Raw genomic sequence first — 24632 nt, forward strand, 5'->3', positions numbered from 1 at the left:
AGAGAACGTTATTATGGAATTGTTAGCAGCATTGCATATACGTTCATTAGTGTACAGGGTGAACAGGATTGGTGAACTGCAGCACCCTTGGGGCGCGCCAGTGTTGATGGTCAAGGATTCAGACTAGGTCCTGACCCTTGACCTGACCAACTGGGTATCGTTCGTGAGGAATGATTGATGCCTCTTAGGAATGAAGGGGTTAACATTCATCGTCTGTGATGTTTTCAGGAGAAGATGAGGCTGCAGAGTGTTGAAGGCTGAACTGAAATCTACAAACAATAGTCTGGCATAGGCCCTCGGGTTCTCCAGGTGTTTAGTGACTAGGTGCATTGTACTGTTGGTTGCATCGTCGGTGCCACTCTGTTGTGTGTATGCAAACCACTAGGCGTCCAGCTGTGGGCCTACAACCAGATGTAGTGACCTTGTGAACATTGATTTGCCTAAAAACTGTAGATGGATTTAAGGTAAATCTCTAATTTGTCAACATCATCAGTAGCAATACCATAGAGCACCATGTTGCATTCAGCAGAGAAGTCATTGCCTGTCACATTTGCTTCAGTCAGTTCATCTACCACATGTAAGCGATATATGTGTTTTTCATATTTGTGGAGTTCATGGCCTGGATCTTGTGCTCTATTGCCTCCCTATGGCGGCATTCCCGAGCTTCTTTCTGCCTCTGATTCAACTCCTTTTTGTAGAGTTTTAGTTGTAGGTGGTTGATACAATTCTTCACCTCCTTTGTGATGTAAGGTTTGTTGTCAGGGTAGATTTTTATTGTCAACACATAACTGTGTAACATGTGGTAACTTCTGTGGCCATCTCCAAAGAAGATTTGCCAGTCAGGGGGGGGGGGATTTAGCTATGGCTGTGTATGCATGTTTTACATTAACAAGTTCAAGATTCATATAATTATATTAAATCTCTACAGATTTACAGATGACTGCTCATTGTTGGCTTATTTGAATCACTTGCAATCCCACTGAGTTGACGTTTTTCTTTGGATGGATGCGTTGTTATTGCTTATTGTGGCTGAGTGGAGTGCTTCAATCAAAGGCTTGGTGTTTCCATTCTCGAATGTTGGTGTGTCCTTTGGCAAGGCACTTTGCTCCTGTCGCTCTGATCATCTATGCATGAATGTGTGAATGAAGAGATGTAGTGTAAAAGCGCTTTCAGTGCTCTGAAGACTGGAACAGAGTAATACTACAGTCCATGTTTAATTCATTCAACAGTATAAAATCATTTTCATTAATGTAGTCAATCTTCTTATGCTTCCTGCAGCAAACCAGTCACTTCACAAGCAATGACCCATTCCCTTCAAGCAACCCAAAACCCAAAGGACCAGGTATGGTTTATTTCTGTGTTCCCTCACATCTACAATGAATGTAGACATACTTTTTTTTTTTTTTTTTTTTTTTTTTTTTAATTGAAATCTTGCCAGAAAATAGTCTTGCCCGTTGATTTGCAGCATTTGCTACAATGCCTTAATGATGGATAGGTATTAAAGTCAGTGTGGCCGTGGTGAATCTGGGTTCAAGAGTTTCCCAGCCCTATTCTGAGGTTAGATTGGAGTCAGTTCTGCGGCATCCTTCTGTCTCTGGCAGGGACTTGGTTTGGTTTTGTGGTGGCGTGACTCTTGAACGAATGAATATCTGACGTCAGTCAGTGCATCAGCTGTTTGTTCACCTCAGCAGGATCTTTCATTTCCTCCAAGATATCAATGCAGTCCGTACAAACACATGCACGTTGTGGGTCGTCTATAATGCCTCGGTGATTGGAGGAAATTGGAGCCTGTCACCACACCGGGGCCCTTGTTTTCTCAGCCTGAGGTTACCGTGTTGGTTTGCCTGTTGGAACGGCGTCTGGAGAGGCAAGGTGTCACGTTTGCTTACACACTTCCCGACTCAGACTCTCCATATTACAGTTACGTAGCATCCACGCTGACTCCGGTTAGTCCAAATGATCTGAACTCTGTGTCATTAAGGTCAAAACTGTAACGTAGAATCTTATTCAGTAAAATCAGTTAGCAGGCTGTTGCTGCTTAAGAACATCATCATAACAGATTTTTAAATCTTCCATACATAAAATGTTCTTGTAATGAATAATTACAAACCTTCTGTTAAATGCTAAAGTAAGATATAAATGCTAACACTTGATACTAGTATGCTCACCATTTCAATGACAACACACTGACGTTTCGCAGGTTTAATGTTTACCATTTTCACCAGCCTAGATTTGTGGGTTACCATGCCAATTTGCTCGTTCATTTTAATGGTGATCCAAAATGTGTGCAGATTTTGGACATAATTCCCGGACACAAATCTCAAGTAGGTTTCATTGATTGGGAACTATCAATATCTACTCAAAGTTCATATCATTCAGTCATTGTTGAGATATTTCAGTTTGAACCAGAGAGGTGGCTCGACTGACCGAAATCAGGCATTATTTGTTTGGGTTGTCGGTCGTGGTCCGTCCATTTTTGTGAAAACAATAGCTCAGGATAAGGGTATCTTGATCAGATTCCGGTGGTCAAAGGTCACTGTGACCTCTCGGCCGTAAAATCCATCCTTTCTCTCTACTTATTTACTACAACAAATGTATTTTGAGTGTACAGTATCTATACATAAGCCACTCTCCTTGCAGCAGGTCGCCCTCTTTGGCCACCTTCGCTGCGGCTTGTGCGTTGCCAGGCGATTGCCATGCTTTTTCTCCTCCGTGTATATTAGTCAGCTTTGGTATCAAACGTGTCAAAGTAGAAGAGCGGTGGTCCCAACCATCTTGAACATTTGACGTTAGCGTGAGGATGTGCTTGTAATGTGAATGCGTTGTTGCTCTCCTCAGACCTGTTCGGTACCCTGGATCCGTTCGGCAGCAGCTCCTTCAATAGCAGCAGCAGCAGCAGCAACAGCTCTGCTGGATTCGCAGACTTCAGCCTAATGTCGAAACCCCGAGACCCTTTTGAAGGCAGGGCCAGCTGGCTGCCTGACTACCAGAAGGTACCAGAGTGAATTTTTTTAGTGGAAGTGTTTCCTGATGCCGTTATGTACCCGACTGTCAGATTGTGGCGTTGACATTTCAGCTGACTGCCAATCAACCACACAATGTTCCGCTGACTCTTTCTTTGCAGTCGGCGTTTGTGGACGACCCGTTCAGCAGGAAGAACGACACACCAGCTCTGCCACCAAAGAAAAGTGTTCCCCCGAGGCCCAAACCCCCCACTGGTGAGTGTCCCTAGGGCAGGTGAGAGTTTAGCTTAGTTGCCTCTTCTCGTTGCCACTTTTTAAACAGTCGACGTACAGACATGTTCAAGTTATTGGCTGCCAAAATTTTGCCACATGGAGTTGAAGATTCCGGCTTATCTGGCTCTAGATGTCACGCAAAATAATGTGCCAGTGTTTTTGTGTGTGTGTTTGCAAAATATACATTGTTCCGGTGTTGTATGTTTAACTTTATTTAGTGTAAAAAGCATGTGTATATATTATTTGTATTGTGCCTTTGATAGGTGCCTAGGATATTAGTACTTTTCTCTTTTTATTTAGTTTCTTTTCAGCAATCAAAAATATATAACAGATATCCTGCAAATAAAATGTTACCTCAAAAGTTTGAAATGCAAAAGGCCAGACTAAATTTAAAAAACAACAACAATTGGATCACAGCAAAAAGGACCTTTTTGAATGGACCCTTTAATGTTGTGTATGGCGCTGATGAAAAGTACAAAAAAAATCAGTTTCTTTTTCTTTTTTGAAACTCTGCTCTGCTGTGTAAACAGGAAAGACTGAGTGTGGGCACAGAGGAGTTCAGAAGACACTGCTGTCACACACTGCGCTCTGACATGCCTTATTGATGCTTTTTCCATCCTGTGTCACTGAATACTGAGTTTTGTGGCTTTAGATGCATTTCACCAGCATCTTTTCAATTCCTTTCCCTCTCATCTTTAGATGCATACATTATTTATTTACCTCAATGAAAAGCAAGGTGCATACATATCATATGATACACACCATAGAAGGACACTGTATACAAATTACAATAGTGCTAGTTTACAGGCAGCATGAATTATGTTTTAATTGCAAAATGAAATAGGTCATTAAAAATAGTGTATTGTACTCTTTAAAAAAGGTGTTTTTTAACCTCAGTATTCAGTCTACCCAGTAGTAGTTAAAATATATATATATATATATATATATATATAAAATATATGTAAATCTCAACTTCAACAAAAAAGCAAACTTTTTTGCAACATCCAGGGCATTAACGTTTGATCTAGTTTGTTACAGAAAAACAGGTTATATTGTAATCGGCACCTTTTGAGCAAGTTTTATGAATCTTTTTTTTTTTTTCAACAGGAACCAGCAGAAACATTGCTCTTTCATTAAGAAGCAGCATAAGCTGTCTCTGTCTAGGAGTATTTGTTTTAAATGTATGTTGGGGCATTGATGTGGATGTGTGATGTGGAGGGACTTAGGACCCAGGGGGATTCGGGTGGGGGCAGAATGGCATGGCTGAGTTACTCATGAGCAACTTGTTCTCACGTCCTGTGTGTATTTAAAAACAGAGTAGTGGTTATTATTAACTTTGGTTCTATTAACTCCACCATCTGGAAGAGATAAAAAAGAAATGAAATGCACAATAATAGTTCGTACCTTACTTGGGGTTCATCCCGCCCTCTCGATGCTCTCATTAGGTAAAAATGCGTGAGGACGCCTCACCCGAGCCAACACCCATTAATATTTCACCCTCACTGCGAGTTTGTAGGTCACAGGGCCACGGACTTCAAAGTAAAAATGTCTAAAAAAAATTGCGCTAGCGCGTCATCAAATAATTGTGGCGTTAATTTATTAATGTGTTAAAGGGATAGTAATGAGTTAACTTGCCATGCACTAGTTTCATTATATATGCAGTAAAATTTGAGTTTGGAAGTTTTTATTTATTGACGTCCCTATGGGGTGTATCAGAGCTGCCATGAAGGAATTTCCTCAAAATTAGACCAAACGTCCACCTGGAACAACACGGCACCTCGGGACATTCCCAGAATGCACTCCTCCATGAACTGGTGCCCTGCTTGCTGCTTTTCCACCACCTCTGCACGCTGAGCGGAGTCTGGTAGTAGAAGGGGGCAAAGAAGGTCTGTTACTGCGTGGCTGACAGTTAAACTCCTGCAGCTGTCAGTCAGGCTCACGTTCGCTTTGATCCTGTTTCAAAGGGTTTTCATATGGACCTTTTATTTCATGATTGTTCGGATGTTTGTGTGTAGGCACACATAAAAAGTGATGTTGTAAGAGTGATAATGTGGTTTACCCGGCCTGTTGTTTGCAGACACACCCAAACTAGCTTCCTCTCTCTCTCTCGTGTGTGTGTGTGTGTGTGTGTGTGTGTGTGTGTGTGTGTGTGTGTGTGTGTGTGTGTGTGTGTGTGTGTGTGTGTGTGTGTGTGTGTGTGTGTGTGTGTGTGTGTGTGTGTGTGTGTGTGTGTGTGTGTGTGTGTGTGTGTGTGTGTGTGTGTGTGTGTGTGTGTGTGTGCGCGCCAAGCACCGCTTAGAATGTCAGGCTAACATTTATACCTGGTCTCAGCTTGGTATTAACATGCAAACTGTATCTTGATATGCTTCATCTTCTATTTTACTCGCATGGACAAACATATGAATGCACTGTCACTTTCTCCCATCACTCGAAGCGGTTTGACTGTGTGACGGCTGCAGCGATAAATTGATAAACAGTCAGTCAAAATTGAAGAACCAGCAGCTGTTAAAATTCACATAGAATCCTGTGATGGCCTTTAAACGTTGATGCCACTGATGCAGTGGATTATTTTACAACAGGGTGGAGCACGTTTGTGGTTTCTCAAGTGTGTTTGTATGTGCGCGCGTGTGCAGTTTACCGAAAGAGGAAAAAACTGATTGCCAGGCATGCAGTTTTGCTCAGCGCAGGGTGTGAAATGAACTGCTCACCCCAATTGGCCAACGCTTCTGGGTAACAGCTAAATGTGCATGGTGCTGTGGTTTTAACACCTTTACAAGCAACATGGTTTGCTCTTAACGTTCCCACGATCCTCTTCTAGGGTCCGCTTCTACCCTCTGTCAATAAAGGACACCGACGTACCATGACGGATACCATCACAGCTCAATAATGTTGTGATTGAACCAGAGGTCTGATAAACTAAACTAGACTAGAAAGCGTTTGATATCATTTGTTCTTGCAAGTCCCTGACTGTTCAGACTTCGGGCACAGCGGGGCAAGTCTTCAGTACCACGTGGTCTCGGTAAGAGTCTGTAATGCATTAGTCGATATCTAGCTACTGGCTGCAGAGAACCCTCCTATATTCCAGGGGTTTCATCTAGAACTCCAAAGTTACAACCCACAACAATCATGGTTTACCACTACAGTTTTGGTGGAGTTGTGGTCTGTATTGTGGACGTTCTCTATTGACATCATGCTTTCAATAACCCATGCAGAACCGAAGTGCTCTTTGGATCAAAAGGGTTCTTAATTGAAACCGTGGTCCCACATAGAACCCTTTGCAAAGGTTACGCTTTCGAACTTCAGCCCTTTAGCAAGAAGTCTGTATGGGACCCTTATAATCCCAACCATTAAGAGTATACCTCTATACTTTTTCCCTTTTTTATTTGTTAAAGTCATTTGGACAAAACATTAACTGTATTCATCCAATCCTTCAGATTTTTCCCTCTATAAAATTGTAAAATGAATATTTTGGGGTTCAATGTAGATGATAATCTAAAGTTGAATCTGTGCAGCAAGAAGATATGAACAGGTATAAATAGAAGACTGCTACATATGGAATATATCAACAGGTACATATAGCATTTATAGCGTGGTCTATTACCATGAATGTGAATGTGTGCTCTGAGAACATGAACAACACAACAGAAATGTGTCGAGCTGGTGAACCAACAGTTGGTAATGTGGGCCCAAGTGTTTAACCAGGAAGCCGTTGGGCTGTGAGTATCTCTTTTGATCGCTGTGTGTTGTTTCCTACCCAGCGGAGGATGTCAGTGCCGCACGTGAAAGACGCCGCGTTGGATGTAAACAGCTTTGGTTTGCCGCGTGTGGAGGTGAAACTCGTGTGGCTTTCTAAAGCTGCTAGCTATCTTTGAGGTGACAGCGGCAGGGAAGCAGGGCGGGGGCGCAGCCTTGGGAACTAAATATATGTGTGTGCGTGATCAGATTATGCGATATCAGAATTGTCCACTGAGGCGAAAACTACTTGTGCACACCAAAGTGCTAAGTCATTATATCTTCCAGCTATCCGTGAACACATGCACTTTTACTTGCTTTTCTTCCTTTTGAGATACGTGAGACCTGAAGCCCGTGATATAACCTATTTACGTTTTTCTCCCAGCACGTCTTCTTCGCCACTAAACGGATGGTTCCTCTGCTATCCCAGAAGCACCTTTCCTGTGTGCTTCTTCCCACTAGGGCCTTAGTTCACATGTTGGGTGTAGAAACATAGAAAACACCAGCCCTGCCCCTTCCTCCTTTTGTCCAAGATGCTTGGCCTCAGTAGATATTGTGATGTTGTAGGTATCCTTTACATACGTAGCGTAGAAGGATAATAACGGGGGAAACAAAAAGCCATCTGTGGGCTGTGATTGGTTGTTCCTCTTGTTTGTTCATAATGGGTCTATGTTGTGCTGTAACACGTAGGGGCCTGGGATGGCCTGCACACTGTTGGCTTGTCTCTCCCACTTTAAAGCTCTGCTTACAAACGTCCGCGTTGACAACGGCTCTTACTCTCAATAGTTATTTTTTGTGAGTGCTATAAACAAGTTTCTGTTTTATGCAGCAAGGATTTGTCGGTAAGGTTTGAAAAAGAAACCACCCACTTAAAGTCTCTTCCTGGGACGATGCTTACCTCCTGTCTCTTATGTCTTCAGGTAAAAGCACACCAGTGAGCACAGCGGACCCCTCCAAACCGTGCGACCCCTTCCAGCCATTTGGTGGGGACGCCGTCGACCCCTTTCAGAGTAAAAAGGGCCCGGGAGACCCGTTCAGCGGCAAAGATCCCTTCGCCCCGTCCTCGGCATCAAGTAAAGACCCTAAGGAGCCTGCCTCGGGTTTTGTAGACTTCAGTTCTGTAAGTTGAGATGGGTGATACTGTTGTAGGTCACGCTGCTCTGCACAGTCACTAAACTCCCATTCCAGTGGACTCCGCAGTCCACATGTCACTTTTAAAGGGCGTGAAGGAGTGACAATGCATCTCAGCCCATGCTGCATGACTTTGTGTTACCGGGTATGAGTCCAAACACTGATTTTACCTCGTCTCCCATCCGTTAAGAAAGGTATGTTTTACATCTGATCACAGTTTGTGTATAACCACATAAACGCAGAGGACCATCGCCCGATATAGAGATGGAGGCTGCAACTATTAATTTATCTGGGTCAACCAGAAAAGATTCCTGTTTTATATAATTTAAGTTAAAACGATGTATCCAGATACAGTCTGCATGTTAATACTAAGCTGATACAATGTATAAATGGTACCTTGTTGGTAGAAGACAACACACATTTATTTGCGCGGCAAAGGGAGCGTAATATTTCTAAATATTTAGTGTTTTTCAAATCATCTTGTTACAATAAAAATCTATTATTTAATATTTTTTACAGCATCATGTTGCTTAAATGATAGAAAACAAGCTCAAATATGATATCATTTAGTGAACTCACACAGCTCAGCTCACACATCTGTATGAGCGTAACAATGAAATTACTTGATAACAGGACAGTGGCACCCTGCTTTAGCTTCTCTAACCTGATTCTTAATAATGCACAGTCTGACTGCAGCGACTCAATTCAACTTTTAGGCCCATTCACCTGAGACACAGCAGTATCCCCACTCAACTCTGAGCGTGTGTTTGTGTTCTATTTAACTCTGCTGTCTGTTCTTGTTCTGCATGTCTTAAGTCGCTTTGCTTTATCTCACCACCACACTCTTAGAAATAAAATTGGGGCTTGTGCTCATAAAATAAGTTTTTGGTTCCTACTGGAACCAAATAATATTAATAACCACATTTATTCCACGAAGGGAAGCTTATAAATCGGGTTCTTAATGGTACCGCTAGTCGTACTTTCCCTTAAAAGCAAATGGTCCTTGATAGAACATCAGCCCTCTGAACCTCCTAAGAGTGCACTGTGAAGCTTACTCACATCTTTGATCTGCTTCACTGTACCACTTTGCTGGCTGTAAATGTAACAATAACCCATAGAAATGCCCTTTGCCCTCTGCATTTAAACATTCTGCGTTACCAGTTTATGCTTCTTGAAGCCTTTACTATTATTATTGTGCATTTATTAAATCATTCAAGCTGCTAACCTTGAGCCCACCCCCACACAATCATCTCTTTTGAGGTGTTGCAAACATATATTTGATTATTTAAAGCTTGTGGCTTCTAACACTCCCAAAACACTGAGATGTGGTATTCTAGCTGAGGCTTTTATCCAAAGCGCCTTGCATTTTAACCCATGGCTTACATTTTGCCTGGGGACTAATTAGGGGTTAGGTGTCTTGCTCAGGGACACTTCGGGATTCCACCAACCTTGCGGCTCCCAGCGCATCACACTACTCCATGCGCCACCTTCGCCCTATGTATATGTAAATAGCTTTGAGGACATAATAAAGGTCAACAAGGCTTATCCTTGAATGGTCAGACGTTTTAGCATTCTAGCCTCTAGTTTGATGCTCTTGTTGAGCTGCCCTGTCCTCGAGCTCCTGCTTTTGTTTGCCAGCATGTGAAGGGATTCACCCCACGTTCCGTTTCACCTCAGTCCTCGTCTCACCTGTGACACTCGTCAACGAGTGTGTACCCCCATCTCAGTAGCGCGATAGCATCGTAGCTCACTTCAATTAACACTAATTGGCACGTCGGCTGAAGCTTGCAATATGAAAAGCAGCTGAAGACAGCGGACTAAGGCGAAGCAGAGCAGGTGACCCCTTCACAGTGTCTGTGTGATGTAGTGCAGGAATGCCTTGTTTATAATACCTCTGTTCTGTACTCCACCTCTCTGACAGGACCGGACAAAGTCAAGGTAAGAGAACACGCAACTACACACCAAACATTCTGCGAACAATGTACGTTACTTCACTGTAGATATCACAATTGTTGTGGAGCTGATTCTTTCCATTTTTACCACTCACAGGGCACGAAGGCAAAAATGCTTGATTAACCCTTTAATCCATGCCTGGCACACAAGCACACTATGAAGTGCAAAATGCTTTACATAGTGGCTGCTGGGTCACTCTGACTCATTACTGCCACCCATTCTCTATTAGAGATTGCTAATGTTCTAATAGAACCACGTTTCCTCAAAATAAATGTTGAATGTAAAGGAAAAGACTAAATAGATGAATAAATTAGTCACATCTGTATTGAATCACATTCATATTTAACAGGTGTTAATTTAACTTATTAAAGTGACCAATGAGTCGATAAAACTCAGGGCTACATCCACACTTGTTCCTGTTTAAAGCCGGCCTTTTTATCAGAAACCACCTTCCAAAGGATTTCCGTCCATACACGGCAGAAAACTGAACACATTATTTCAATTTACTTTATTTCCACTGAATAGATTCTGAACGCATCAAAATGGATCAGATAAGATGAGAGCGTTCTTGGGGGAAACTTGAATGTGACCATGAGCTTCAACCATTAGCCGTTACCAGCTCTCCTGTCGATTTTACAATCCAATATTATTAGATTGGCGTTGACATTGTCCTGATTGCATTTTTACTGGATATTGGCAGATAGAGATCATCAGCACAACTTAATTCCACACTGTGAGGACTAACATTAAAATGTAATTTAGTCTCACGGGCCTGTACGCATCAGACTTTTTATTCGATTAAAGCCACATCACAGTCCCAATTGTCAGTCTGTCTCTCTCTCTCTAGTTTGGGAACGAGGCTCAGCAGCTGGAGTGGGCAAAGAGAGAGAGCGAGCGAGCCGAGCGCGAGCGGCTGAAGAGGCTCAGGCAGCAGGAGCAGGAAGACCTGGAGCTGGCCATCGCTCTCAGCAAGGCAGAGATGTCCAACGCATGACCTGGAACCCCAACCCACCACACACACACACACACACACACACAGCGCGTAGACAAACTAACATGACTGACAACTAAACACGTAGACTCAACTCACTGCACACAAACTCTGATCCACCCACGTACACTGGACCTGCACCATCACTACTTTACATTCCCCCACTCGCCGTGACTCAATGAATGGAGCGGAAAGAACTTCCTGGTGAGTCTGGCCACCAACCCTGCATGTAGGAGAGGAGGAAGAGGCGAGAGGTGATTGAAGGAAACGAGCAGATGCACGCGGCCGTACAGTGATGAGACGGGTCCCATCTGGGGCCCACGAGCGAACAGACCACCTCCACGGTTTGGATTTCAACGAGTGGTTTTCTAGCTTCTCTCACAATGTGGGCATTATGGCTAATATCAGTAGCAACTATCAGCTGTGTGGGGGTTTTCCTCAAGGGATTTTATTTCTTCCTGATTAGTGCGACGCAGTTTTACCGAGCTTCTGATGGCTTGAGCTGTGTCTGCGTTTAGTGTTGTGTTGCTGCCATGGAAACGCTATGGAGTTGCAGTGGTACATGGATATTTTTTTCTGGAGATTTGACTGGATTTGACACTCCTCAATCCCTCTTTTCTCTTTTTTTTTCTCAGGAAATTCTGTCACTAAGCCAGACTGAGTTGAGAAGAGAAAAGCTCCATGTTATTAGAGGTGTTTTTTCTACTTTTACTGGAGGCTTAAGGTTTCCTTCTGCTTTGTGCTAAGACAGGCTACACTCTGTACTTGAGGGTCTTGAATGATGATTGATTTTAAACTTCTCTGATGCTACTCAACATTGAAGCAGCAAATATCAGTTTTCATTTGATATCACACCAGGGTCTACTATTACTAGATTATAAACGTTTACCTCAAGTCCAGAGGTTGGATTATCCACCCTTTCCGTGGTCACTATTTGGGACACTTGTGGTCATTTATTCAATTGCCCATTTGTTAATGAATATGCAAACCTTCTACCAATACAAAGGGATTTGATGAGGGCCTCCAGGCACTACACTCATACATTGGAGCCGGCTTCTGGCCATGAAGACTGCATGTGCTCCTTATCATTCAGGAGAGGCACTCCCAGTGGCTCCTCTGGAAATCGTTTAACAAACAAAGAGCAACTACTTTTCAACCTCGTGTACATATATTGTTATATATGGATATATATAACGATGTATCTAGACCTGATGGACATCCATTACACTGTTTCGCTCCCCAGACAAATTAAAATAACTGCTTCAAATGTTGACATCCCCCCTCCCTATATCTAGTGTATATATTATATGGACAAAGCTAACTATGCTGGACTCTCAATCCCGATGCTGTGATGTCACACCACAATCAACACATGAAAGGCGAGATAAGGAATCCCTTTTTTCCATGTTTACGACCTTGTTTTCTTTATAGAGATGGAGGATTTTTATGCCAGTTCCACCAGCTGGGTATTATTTTGACTCATTTCAAATCCGGTGCTTCATAGAGCAGCGAGCACCAGCTGCAAAAAGTGTTTGGGAAGGTTTGGAAGTAGTTGCGATCAGTTGTTAAGCTGGGAATTAGAAATATGTGTCAATAGTTTGAGGTTTCATCGTGGACACAACCACTAAACTCTCTTTGTCCCTTTTACTTGAAGCGGGGACTCGTGTTTGAGTGAGGAGGACGGAAGGAGGACAGATTGTGCTGAACTAAGTCACTGAAGACTTTCACTCTCATGCAGAACACCAGTGTTCCAGTTTCAAATATGACAATGTGTTTCATAATTCTAAATGCCAGTCTGCATTCTGTCCATGACAAGAGTTTAGCCGTGTGCGTGCCCTGCAGGCGGATTCTGCTCGGAGCACATAACTAACTTTAAGGGATGACGTAGGAAGTTTCTCATTATTTCATTGCCATAACTTTTGTGAAATGTGGAGAAGTGGGCTGTAAAGTTTAACTTGGTGCGATTGTTGGTATTTGTTGAGGCCGGTTGGAACCGTGAGCAGTACTTTGCTGTATTACAGTGCTGGAGGTCTTCTGATGAAACTTGGAGATTTTAATTAATTTTACATGTATTCAATTTAAGAAGGCTGGAATATTTTTTTTTTTAAATATAGGCGCCCCTCGACGACTCCTAAAGGCATCATCCTTTTTTTTATTTCTTCAGTGTAAATGTACTTCTGTTTAAGTCACTTGTCTTTCTCTTCTAAGGGTCTGTTACGGGCTGGGCTTCTCCCCTGCCATTTTTGTTTTGTTTTTATATCATGAATGTTTCCGTTTGCTCTAGCTGTTACAAAGTGCACTCTCAGGAGAGCAGTGTCCCTGTATAGTAAGCTTCTCTAAGCTGTGCACAGCTAACATCTCCTAAGAGCTTCCTTCTACCTCCGAACCATAGAAACTCAGATGACTCTGTAACATTATTGGAAGCAAACACAAATGGGTAGGAAAAGATTTGAGAGTCACAGGATGCAATGGTACCAACGGCTCTGGGAGGAGCTTTAGGGCAAATCTCAACTGTGACCTTCTGTGGTCATAGCTGTTTGTATGTGCATCAACAGGATATTTTCACATTGTGTAAATGGAAACCAAACAGGAAGCAGAGGGCTTCATAGTCTTCATGTAAAAGCGCCAAATGCTTCCCACCTCCCAGGGGTCATTTCAAGGAGTAATTCAACCACATCTGACATTTGAAAGCACAGGATCTTTTAAATAATGTTTTGTCAAACTTTCTGGTTCCAGAATGCTCAACCCTATTTGAGAACTAGTGCTGGATGTCAATTGGACATTTCTGTTTTTACTCGGACACCAAAACAATATTCGAGACAAGTGACTAAGCAACATTTTAAATGTATTTTTCTTAAATTGGTCAAATTACATTTTTTCTAAGTAACAGTATTACAGATCTGACCAGGTATTTGATGCCTGCTCACGGTACTATTTTTCCACAGTTTCACTTTTCAGTTGGTACCAGTTTGTATTGATACTGGACAGCCAGCCTAGCACCACATATGACCCTCCACCTGTTTCTAACCTCAGCCTGTCAGCAGCGTACTGCTTACACAGGTACTGTCATTTATACTGTTGTCTGATACTTCCATTGTGCAATAGATGTTTATTTTTTTATTGTTATTTTTGTGTATCCTGTGAAACCAGTCTGCTTTTTTGTTTTGATATGTAGTGTATGTTTTTAATAATGATTATTTATGCACCATCCAACGGTCACTCCGCTGCCCTCATCTTGTGGGGAAAGTTTCTGCTTTGATTGCAATCTACGATCCTTTCAGTTCAAAATACTTTTTTGGGGAATGAAAATGTTAACACAATGTTCCTTACTCAGAATATTTAAATTATCAGCAATGTTGGCAGTTAAAAGTATTAATAGATAAAGAAATGTAAAATTTACAACTTGATTATCCTCAATTTTAACACTAATTTTATATTTCTTTAAGAAGGTAAATTTTTCATATGGGTTGAAAATCCTTGAAGTTCTGTCTGACTGATGCTGAGTAAATGGTAGGCGGCACAAATTTTTCATTCACTTTATTTTGGTGGAATATTTTGTTTTTCCTGCCTTCCACTGCCCTTCCTCCCACGTCGGCAAATAACTGAGCTGTCCTTATCCAGATGCCTACGATGTGTATACAGTCTGTGCAGTATCATGTCTGTTATATTTGTCCTATAAAAGAAGAAAAAGGAGGGTTTGAGCTAATTGGCTGTGGAGAGAACAGACGCTGGTCTACTTTGAACTGTGATCCTCTACACGCTCTGTGCTGTACTGTTACTAGAATAAAACATTTCAGTTGAACGAAAATGGACTGCTGCTTGATTTGTTACAGGTGAAGCAGTCAATGATAAAATGACTACTTCTCTACTCTAGCTCAAGCTCTAGTTTCAAGTATTCCTCAATGCAGCATGACGGTCATCATTCAAGAAGATGACGACGGCAAAGTGTGTACTGGAGGACCTAAGCCAGGTGTGGTTGTGCCTGGTTCTCACCGGTAATTACTATTTGTTACTTTGTACGTGCACTTTTCATTACTTTGAACTGGTATTGTCTTGTAATATAACATTTTGTTTAATTGTTCTCGTAAGAGTCCTTGCAGACAAGGCCTTGCAAAGAACTTAAACACAACTTGCACGAAGAGCTCCATCCCTCCCCGACGGCTACAATGTGCAGTGAATTACACTCGACTACGTTTCCAAGGATACAGCTGTGTAGTGTGAAACGAATGCTGTGCAAACACAGCGCCCGTTTCTGGAGATATTAGCTGAAACCCAAGCAATCTGCTATGTTAGCAAATGCTAACTGTCTCCTTATGGAATAACAGGAAATTCCCCGCTAGGTTTGTGTTTACCCTATGGTAATGGAGAGGAGGAAATGAAAAGCCTAGTGGCTTTTTAACTGGGAATGTAGGTCAGAGAGAATTAACGGATAAATGTTGGGTTTCCCTCACGATGCTTCTATCCTCTGACCAGTGTGCTTTCTTTTTTCGTCTCATCAGCACATCTACAATTTCTTGCTCCATTATCTTCAACCTGAAAACACATGCACTTTCGAAAGGGGAATTCCTGGAAGTAGTGGGATATCCCTTACTGCCCGAGGACCATGAACGTACACACGGCCGAAAGTAATGCCAGCCGCTGAGCAGCAGTTAGTTCAGTGTGTGTTTGTAGAGTCGTTCAGTATTCGCTGAAAACGTACACCCAGCTGTCAGAGAGGGGGAATGATGGCCGTACCATGGCCTCTCTTTAAAGAGAATAATAATGCTGGAACTATCTGTACTGTAGTTGTATTTTTGGTTTCTGTTTTTAGAGTTGCAAGTATTTCATCTTATGTTATTTTGTGTTGTAATTGTGTATGTCCGTGTGGTTGTGTGCATCACTGTGTCCGTCCAACTGTGTCCTTGCAGTGTCTGGGTTTGCTGTCACCTGTATTAAGGAGTCTAGCAGCAATCTAACAGGACCTTATAATCACAATATAAATCATATTTTACCTATTTTTTGTGTTTTTAACAACAGGTATTCAAAGCTTAATTTTAAGTAATGACACTTTTGAAAAATTTGATTTCACTTCAAAGTTTGCACACCAAATGCTATAAAACTGGAGGATTTTTATTTTGCTGTGGAAGCGCTCACACTGTCAAAGTACACACCTGCTTTTTTCAGTCTGAAGCTAAATTCTTAAAATAAAATGTATTGTTCTGGATGAGATGTTCACTTCTCAACAGTCTGTGGTGGTGTTATTGGTCCAGAAAACGATTTTACATTATCAACCAACATTTTACCTTGTAGAAAAATACTCTTAATACTTCATCATTAACCACGCTTTTGTCAAAGGCTATTAGTTTTTACAATAGGTGACCAAGTTGATGTGGTTGGGTAATTTATATGGAGGCTACTCTGGATGTTACTATATAGTATGTTAAAATTGTCATCACAAGAATGTTAGCATTCTGCCGCCAGGAGATGCTAAGCGTGGCAGCAGACACTTGGTCTTTCAAACATCAGTCTCGCTTTTCTCTGCAAAGTCTGCACAAACCCTATCCAGCTGCTTAACAGAAATCAGCTGCCCAAATAGCCGATCTGTTTGAGATACTAGACACGTGCAAATCTCACTTGACATGTATCTGATTTCATCTGTTTGCACAGAAATGGAATGAGCAGAATCACCCTGTTTTTGTAACAAGAGTGGGAATAAAAACATTCAGCGCATGCATGCTGCAAAAGGATTATTTTTTTGCACGCACGCACACACACGCACACAAGAGGGCCATTGCATGTGCACGTGTAAGTGAACGTGTTAGACAGCATCAAGAACTACAACCGGCATGAAGCAACACGGCTGTGAGCAATTTAAATACAGAGAAAACAGTTTGTCAAGTGAGCTGAAACCAGACTAGACGGTGGGTATTCATATGATCACACACACACACACACATATGCAACAGGGAAATCTCTCCTGACTTGGGCTAATTGAAAGCAGTTGGGATCACAGCCTGGGGGACATGATCAGGTTGGGAGGGAGGGACGTGAGATATACAACAATGGATACAGAAATGTAGAGTGTGTGTGTGTGTGTGTGTGTGAGCGAGCGAGCGAGAGAGAGAGAGAGGCATAGCTGATCCCATCATTTCATCATTCATTCAGTTATATAGACTACATAAGATGATGTACACTTTATATCTCTAAAATAAATAAATACCTTCATGAAGAAAGTTGGACTATGAAGTGTTTTTGGTAGGGTTCAGTATGTCTATATGGATATGTACATGTACAGTATATATCTGTTTATACATATACACACTTGTTTACATACTGCCTTTTCTAACAACATGACAACTCGGTGGTGTAAAAATGTTACAAATTAAGTGATTTCACAAACATAATATCCTTTGTTTATCAAACAGCAAAAATATTGGTTTCATGTCCTTGTGTGCAAACTAGTTTAGTTCAGATAGCCGAGATACATTCATTCCCTCAGTTTGTATTTTGTAAATAAATATTTATCACTCTAATACCCCTGAAACCCTCCTCCCCAACCCCCTCAGCAAGAGAGAAATGAGCAGATGAAATGGAAAAATCCGAAATCCATCTGAACGTAACCTGGTGGAGAACTTGCTGTGGCCAGAAGGGGTGTGAGGATGCGTTCAGGGACATGGAATCCAACAGGTGCGTTCTGCTTCTCCCAGTTGTGCTGATGTCCCAGTAGATGGCATCCTATTCTCATAAATAACGTTCCCACTTTTAGTTAGTGCCAGACATCCGTGGCTCTAGCAAACCGTTTGAAGAAGAATCAAACAGCTGATGAACAACCAATTTTCACTCCATTTTATTGGGAAAAAAAGTTTCCACTGCAATAATCAGCACCCCACCGACAGAGAAGAACTGTTTGACTCGACATCCCTATAAGTTCTGTCCACACACTTTTGGTTTCTTGAATGTGTTATGTTGGAGTTTGAGAAGAATATGCTGTTAAGGGGAGTTCCTCTGAGTCGATGTGTTGCACAAAGGCTTGTGAGCTCGTTTACAGCCTCTTGCCAACTGAAAATATTAGCGTTGGATAGCGAGGTGGGTGGGAGAAACAGTCATCGGGATAGGGAGGAATGCTTAAGGAATGTCACATGTTTGAGTTGATAGACTCGAGGTGGAGGCGGAGGTGTGGCCGTCACTGGAAGTGTGCAGAATAAAAGCCCATCAACCTGTTTTGTGTGTCAGTCAAACAGTCAGACTGGATGTGGAAATATCCCAGACAGATGTCTTAAAACCTTGACACATAGACCGTAGCTATTTACACAGAGTCAATGAGAAAACATGTTTTGTGTGATTTAGTTGAAACAAAGCCTGCTGTTTGGCTCACCCGTGTAACGCTAGTATGGAAGGTTGGTGGAATTAGCAGCTAAGGAGCCAGCTTCTGAATGATTGAATCCTAACAAGTTAATGTTTTATCTACAAACATTCATCCACTCACTTGCAGCATAGGAAAGCACACCGAGCTCTCCATATAACTCCATATATAGCGGCGATAGCTTGCTAATTGCCCTGGATTTGATGCTACATCGGTTATAGCAATAAACACAACAGCTGACCACCTCTTCATCTCGCTAATAATTGAGCATTTTTCACATGTGGGCAGCAGCTAGGCTGAGGAGTTTAGCCAAACATTTTCTTAATTGATTTGAATTCACATATTAATTTCTTCAGATACGTCGGGGGTACACTGTGTCTGAGACACAGTGCACAAAAGTCTCTGGGAGCCACTGCCAGCTGCCAACCTGTCCACCATCTGACCCCCTCAGGCCGGAGCTTCCCACGCTCTGCTGCAGCAGCTGTTCTGTATAACCTGCTGAAAAAGTGAAATGAAAATGCTTGATTTTTTGCTTGAGTAAATGTACTAATGATAGTGGTAGGGGAGGAGGGGTGGGGTTCCTCTTTTTCTCACTGCTGGCACTCGGCCACCCTTTTTCAGGCCTTTCACAAGCTAAATATAGACACAGGACCTGTGGCTTTTATATGTGTGCAAGTGTGAAACGGTGAGGGAGTGAAGGTGTTGTGTTTTTCAACACAAAGGAACTACCTGTGTACTTGCATGAAAAGGTCAAGTTCCCCGTTCATTACTGTTGGATTTTTCCTAATTTGTTTCAGTTAAATGGCTGGCCTTCAGCCGACCCATCCTTTAGTGTGCGATGTGTTATGCTCGGATGACAGCAAAACCATTACATCAACTTGTTTATTGACCACATTTAAAGAGGAGGTGAAAAGTCAGCTTTTGATCAAGCGATGTATCCTCCCCCTCAATTGCCTCTGTTAACCCCCGAGGGACTTTCATAGAAATAGTTTCCATACTGTGGCTCTCTTTATGTAACACAACAGCACTGACATAAACTTGATCACCCGAACACTTGCTTTCCAGGAGGGTGAATAAACGCACTCTACCCACAGGAATATGCTTTTTTTAATGTCTTTCTTGCAATTCAAAGGATGCATGCGGCATAAATCAACAAGACAGTTTGCCGCTTTAAAACTACATCTGCAGAACTTTATCGGTTTGAGCAAAAGCAGGGTACAGATTCTCCTTGTCAGTCGGTGTTCCTCAGTCGAGACAGGGTTTTCTCTTTTCCTTTCACCCCTCTAACCCTCCCACTCATTGCGGTTTCAGCTGCATTACCCCGATACAGCCTCCATCTATATCGGGCCCCTGTAATTATGTCAATGTAATGTTTGTATTTATAGGCGACTGCCGCAGCACTCTGGCACCCGTTCTGTCCCAGCTGGGAAGCATCGGTCTCAGGGGCCCCTGGATGGAAGCAGCTTCTAAGGTTGGCTTACCTGGTGGTAACCCTCTATCCCATCCCCCTAAATGAATGGATTTCTCTCATCTTTTACAATCACACTCAGGACTCAGAAATCATGTTCATTTAGTTTAATATGTACAATAAAATAAACTATTTACATTATATAAAAATGATTAGATTTACAAGGCAGTACATTTCTTCAAGACACAAAAAACAAATGTTTTTGTTTTTCTCTTTTTTTTTTGCTAAAGACTGGGTAGCCCTTTGTCAATCAGGTGGCACTGAGATGGCATTGCACTTCTGTGGGACTTTAAGACTCACGGATGCAACTTCCTATATTAAGCCTTCAGCGAGGACAGAATGAACGGCAGTTTCAGAACAAAACGTTGTCTTGAAGCTCATCTCACGCGTACTAGTACGCTTACGCTAAAACACACAGGATCAGACTTTGATTGTCTTTTCAGCCCATGGAGAATATGGCAATCGTAAGGATTTGTAATCATGTGTTATAAAAGGCCCTGTAGATGAAAGTAAAAAAACAATGTCAATGTTCTTCAAAAAGGATTGTCTGCTTCCAGTTGCTTCAGAGGCATGTGCCTGACATGTTCAGTGGAATGATCCATTAATTTGTCATATTTATATAAACAGAATTCCATACAAAAAAGTAGTACCAGCTACTAGTTAAAAAAAGAAAAGAAAAAGCAAACAGATTTCAACTGTTTCTGTCGTAAATGGCTGTTTTTTTCCTCCTTGATTTGTGGTGTGTTTGTCGTTTCTCATAAAAATACCATTTAAATAAATCTCTCCACAAAAATATAATTTCACTGCATCTCAACCCAATGCTCCTTTTGACACGATGGAATACAAATCCCTCTAATGCATTACAGTTTAGACATCATGCTGTTTATGCCGTGGCGGGATCCCTACAGGAACGTCTATATACAGCATCCGCCTCTAGCTCGTCATCGGTGTATTATAGTTCTTTGATTGGGGTCCACGCGGCGCACAGAAGTCCTCGTCTGTCCTCACATGTGTCTCTTCATGTGCAGGGCGAGGTGGTCGGAGCGGGAGAAGGCCCGCTCACACAGGTGACACTGGAACGGCCTGTGTCCGGTGTGCTTCCGGAAGTGACGCGTAAGCTCGTCGGAACGCGCAAACTTCCAGCCGCAGCCTTCCCAGCTGCAGTGGTACGGTTTCTCTCCTGTAGACAAAAACAACAACGGCCGTGAGTGACGTCACAGTGTATCATTTGTGTGCACGTGTTTCTGTTCATTCTTTGAATGTCACATGTGTTAAATAAAAAGAGCAGAATATTTTATTTAAAATAAACAAAACGTGAAACCATGCACAACGAATGAAGCGTCCGCTATATTCTTACCTGTGTGCGTCCTGTGATGAGCCTTCAGGTGGGAGCTCTTGGTGTAGGTTTTCCCACAGCCAACGAAGGTGCAGGTGTGCGTCGCAGTGCGTTTCCTCGGCCAGGACCGGCGACCCCTCTTCGGCTTGGCGTCCATCACATCCAGCGGGGAGGACGGCGGGGTGAGCAGCACCCGCTGACCGGCCGAAGGCTGCTGCTGCTGCATGCCCATGGCCGCGTCCTCCCCGAACATTCCGGAGAACTGGTGGTGGTGGTGGTGAGCCACGGGGAAAGGTATCTGCACCCCTGCGTGTGTTTGAGAGAATCCCCCGGACGCGCAGCGGTGTTGTGCGTGGTGGAAGCTTTGCTGGAACGCAAGTGTGGCTGAGTTGCACATCTGGGGCGGCTGGCACTCGGAGCTCATCAGGTCGTCGGGGCTCAGCGGCGGCGTCATGTTGCCCACGGCGCCCTGCGGGGAGTTGGCGAGCCGTGGCTGCTGCTCGTACGACATCATGCACGAGACGCTGCCCTCGTGCTTGACTTTGGCGCAGCTCTGAGGTACCATACCCATGGCGGGTCCGTATGTGTCCATGGAATCGGGCTCCACTTTAATGATTGGATGTTCGGGGAATAAATCCTGAGTGTTCGGGAAAGGCGTGGAGCTGAACTGGAAACGCCCGTTGATGCCGCCGCAGTTGCCGGGGAGGAAGCTGCAGTCGACGTCGGAGCGGAGGAGTTCCGCCATCAGGCTGTTGTAAGGCGGCGGCGGGCTGTTCATGTCTGGGACAGATGCGTAACTGGCCGTCTGTTGGCTCATCCCGGTGTGCTGCTGATAAGCGGACACCCCGGACTCCTGCAGCCGATAGGACACTGCTTCCGAGCCCGCGGCCGGCGTGCCGTCGGACACCGTAGTATTACTGAGAATAAACTCAAGATCCAAGAACTTATCCAGGTCCTCTTCGTCTTTTCTGCCGAGACAGCTGCTGTCCATGTTGAGCGCAACGTCGCTCATGTCACACTTCCACCTCTGGAGCGAAGAGTTAAGAGTAATTAGTGTCTTTCAAAATGTACACCTTATCACCCCCCCCCCCTTTCAAACAAGTCATTTGACCCGATAAAGTAGCTCTAGAACTGTGTAGGAAAAGAGCGACTAAAACAGAGTATAAAACAACTTTTCATTTCACTGTAACTGCATCATTCCAAATTGTTTTAAACGTCAAAAATCAATGAGCATCAAACACCGTGTATGAATTGTGATGTAATAAACATCAGCAAAACAGAAGGCACTATGTCATATGTACGATAAAAACTCTACTTACATCTTCCCAACATTTCTCCTTTTGGATGGCAAATGTAGAGATTGATGGTAAAATGGTCCCACTCAAGGCCATTTCCATGCGTTCTTAGAAAAAAGTTGTAAAAGTCCTTAGAAAATGCACTTTCTCTGTTGTAAAGTAAATCTCCGCGTAGTCTTCAGAAAAGAAACAAATCGATTGAGCGCGTTTAGCTTCTTCTGCGGTCCGGTGAGTTGCTGCTGTCTTCTCTCATGTGCAAGCTGTGCCGTCTGGAGGGAGCAGCTTTTCTTATAAATATTGTTCGCAGCACAAGTCGGACCAATGCGAGGCCAGGGGAAGGAAGCGCGTCCAGGATGGAGACGCTGCGCACCGGCCAAACCCCCTAAATTTAGCAGCGGTATATAAGTCCGAGTTTCCCCGACAGTCAGAGACAGAGGAGGCGAGAGAGTCGAGAAGGAAGAGGACTGATGCGGAATGCTCTCCTTGCTCCGCTGCGGGCAGCTACTTAACCTCCTCAGGGAAGAACCCGCCCTCCTCCTCCTCCGACAAACCTGGCCAACAACTGGCAGGGCAAAGAGAACGAGACCGCCCCTACAGACGATCTACCACTAAAACACTAAAACGCCATTAACAAGTTGTTCTCCAAAGAGGAGTTGAAAGAAGATACTAAAAGGGTCCACTGACTAAGCTGCAAATACAATGGCACGGGACCGCGCGTTTTACGCACGTGGGCACGCAGCGTTGTGCTGCAACTGCTGAGGCCACCTCCATGTCATAAGAAGGTTTGCTGATAAGATATGACAACACGTCATAACTAAGGCTGATTTTTAAATGTGTTGGTGGAGGGGGGGGGGGGGCGGTTTCACTGCATCCTGCTGCTCCTATCCTACTGCTGTGGAAAAAGAGATGTGGTCCAAACATCTCCAACCATCTGCGTGTTGATTAAATTGAGATAACATTGTCTTTTTGTGACTTTGTGTTCACATTCAACTATAAATTGTATCACCACGATGTAAACATAACAACGTTAACTTTTTGAAAGCGATAATGGCAGCTCATTGTGGTTGGCAAAGACATACGGTCACTTCAAAATTGTTTACTTTATATTGTGTGTAAGAACAGGAATAGGAGTTTGCTTTTGCTGCTTCGACTAATTCTCTCCAAGACAGGACTGACCCCTAAAGCCCCCCAGGGAAACTAGGAGCTGAAGCCCCCAACCTCTATACCTGTGGTGTTTTAGTGATAATATATATTGCATATACATTTGGAGTAGCGAGAAACAGAAAGTATTTCTCAAATGGAGGTCAATGGCTTCACTAATTCCTCCTATGACTCATGAAAAAAAAACGGCAACGTCAAACACTGCTATTAGCAGCCAGCGCCAGTATCCGTGTTCCCATGTTAGAAGCAGACAAGCACATACTGCGCTTTCGTACACACAGATTAGAGATGCTAATTAAAGGATGATTGGCTTTTGATCAGCCAATTACCTTTTGAGGCTTGGCACCCTTTGGCGAGTTGGTGGCCTTCCATTGTCCCTGCAAGTGCAAGTACGGGGAAATGAATGTTTCTGTACCTGTAGTGTTTTTAGGGGTTGGCCATCCCTATCAGACAAAGATGTCCGTATTAAAGCTATTTAAACAGCTCAGCAATTTTTTGAAAAGCCACTAACCCATTTACATCTTCCTCTTCCGAGAATCAGTTGACAAACTCACATATGAGAATTTGGACTATTCTGATTTGAGGAATTTACTTCATTTAGACTTTTTTGGACTTCCACCATGAATGGATTACGAGATGTTAATCTCCACATAAAAATTGACAAATCCAAAAGCAATGGCCAGCAGGGGGCGACTTCTCTGGTTGCAAACCCTGACTGTGTATAACAAGAGGACGTAGTTATTGTTATGTGTCAAATTGGTTTGAAGTCTCAAGATCTCAAGGTCGGGCCAGTGCCATCTTTGTTTTTTGCAATCAGAGAAGCCATGTATGGCTCTGATTCATGTGCTCATCTGGCTGCAACCTAAAGCCCACAAGGAAGTGCCTTAAACCTTCATTCTGTTTACTGACCAGCAGGAGTCTAATGACTCTACTTCTCTCTTGATTCATTCCCTCACTAAACATTGTAAATATGAGTTTATGGTCTCA

At 43.1% G+C, this 24632-nt stretch overlaps 2 protein-coding genes across 6 annotated transcripts in view; one reads left to right on the forward strand and one right to left on the reverse strand.

Moving 5' to 3' along the window:
- LOC119216159 (epidermal growth factor receptor substrate 15-like 1) overlaps positions 1–13142 on the forward strand; it is a 29196-nt gene extending 16054 nt beyond the window's left edge. For 4 of the 5 annotated variants that reach the window (XM_062563553.1, XM_062563554.1, XM_062563550.1 and 1 more), the window contains 6 exons: positions 1279–1342; positions 2839–2993; positions 3125–3218; positions 7889–8041; positions 10021–10037; positions 10900–13142. In XM_062563553.1, the coding sequence (XP_062419537.1) occupies positions 1279–1342; positions 2839–2993; positions 3125–3218; positions 7889–8041; positions 10021–10037; positions 10900–11046 (630 nt within the window). In that variant the 3' untranslated portion in view covers positions 11047–13142. Of the gene's footprint in view, positions 1–1278; positions 1343–2838; positions 2994–3124; positions 3219–7888; positions 8089–10020; positions 10038–10899 lie in introns of all 5 variants that reach the window. The other variant, XM_062563552.1, reaches the window with a different exon arrangement.
- A 6803-nt stretch (positions 13143–19945) lies between these two features.
- On the reverse strand, positions 19946–22984 carry LOC119217024 (Krueppel-like factor 2). The gene is made up of 3 exons (XM_037470311.2): positions 22509–22984; positions 21211–22216; positions 19946–21033 (listed from the first exon to the last, which is right to left on the reverse strand). Exons 1-3 carry the CDS (start codon positions 22584–22586, stop codon positions 20858–20860), a joined length of 1260 nt encoding a protein of 419 aa, XP_037326208.1. The 5' UTR covers positions 22587–22984; the 3' UTR covers positions 19946–20857.
- Between the last annotated feature and the right edge of the window lie 1648 nt (positions 22985–24632).

This window comes from Pungitius pungitius, chromosome 7 (genome assembly GCF_949316345.1).
Source record: "Pungitius pungitius chromosome 7, fPunPun2.1, whole genome shotgun sequence".
Taxonomy (NCBI): domain Eukaryota; kingdom Metazoa; phylum Chordata; class Actinopteri; order Perciformes; family Gasterosteidae; genus Pungitius; species Pungitius pungitius.

Bases quoted from the DNA above. Each gene is read 5' to 3' on its own strand.
- LOC119217024 (XM_037470311.2), bottom strand. From the start codon at position 22,586: ATGGAAATGGCCTTGAGTGGGACCATTTTACCATCAATCTCTACATTT. The intron at 22,217-22,508 runs GTAAGTAGAGTT...TCTTCGCTCCAG, and splicing joins AGGAGAAATGTTGGGAAGAT to AGGTGGAAGTGTGACATGAG. The intron at 21,034-21,210 runs GTAAGAATATAG...TTTTGTCTACAG, and splicing joins TCATCACAGGACGCACACAG to GAGAGAAACCGTACCACTGC.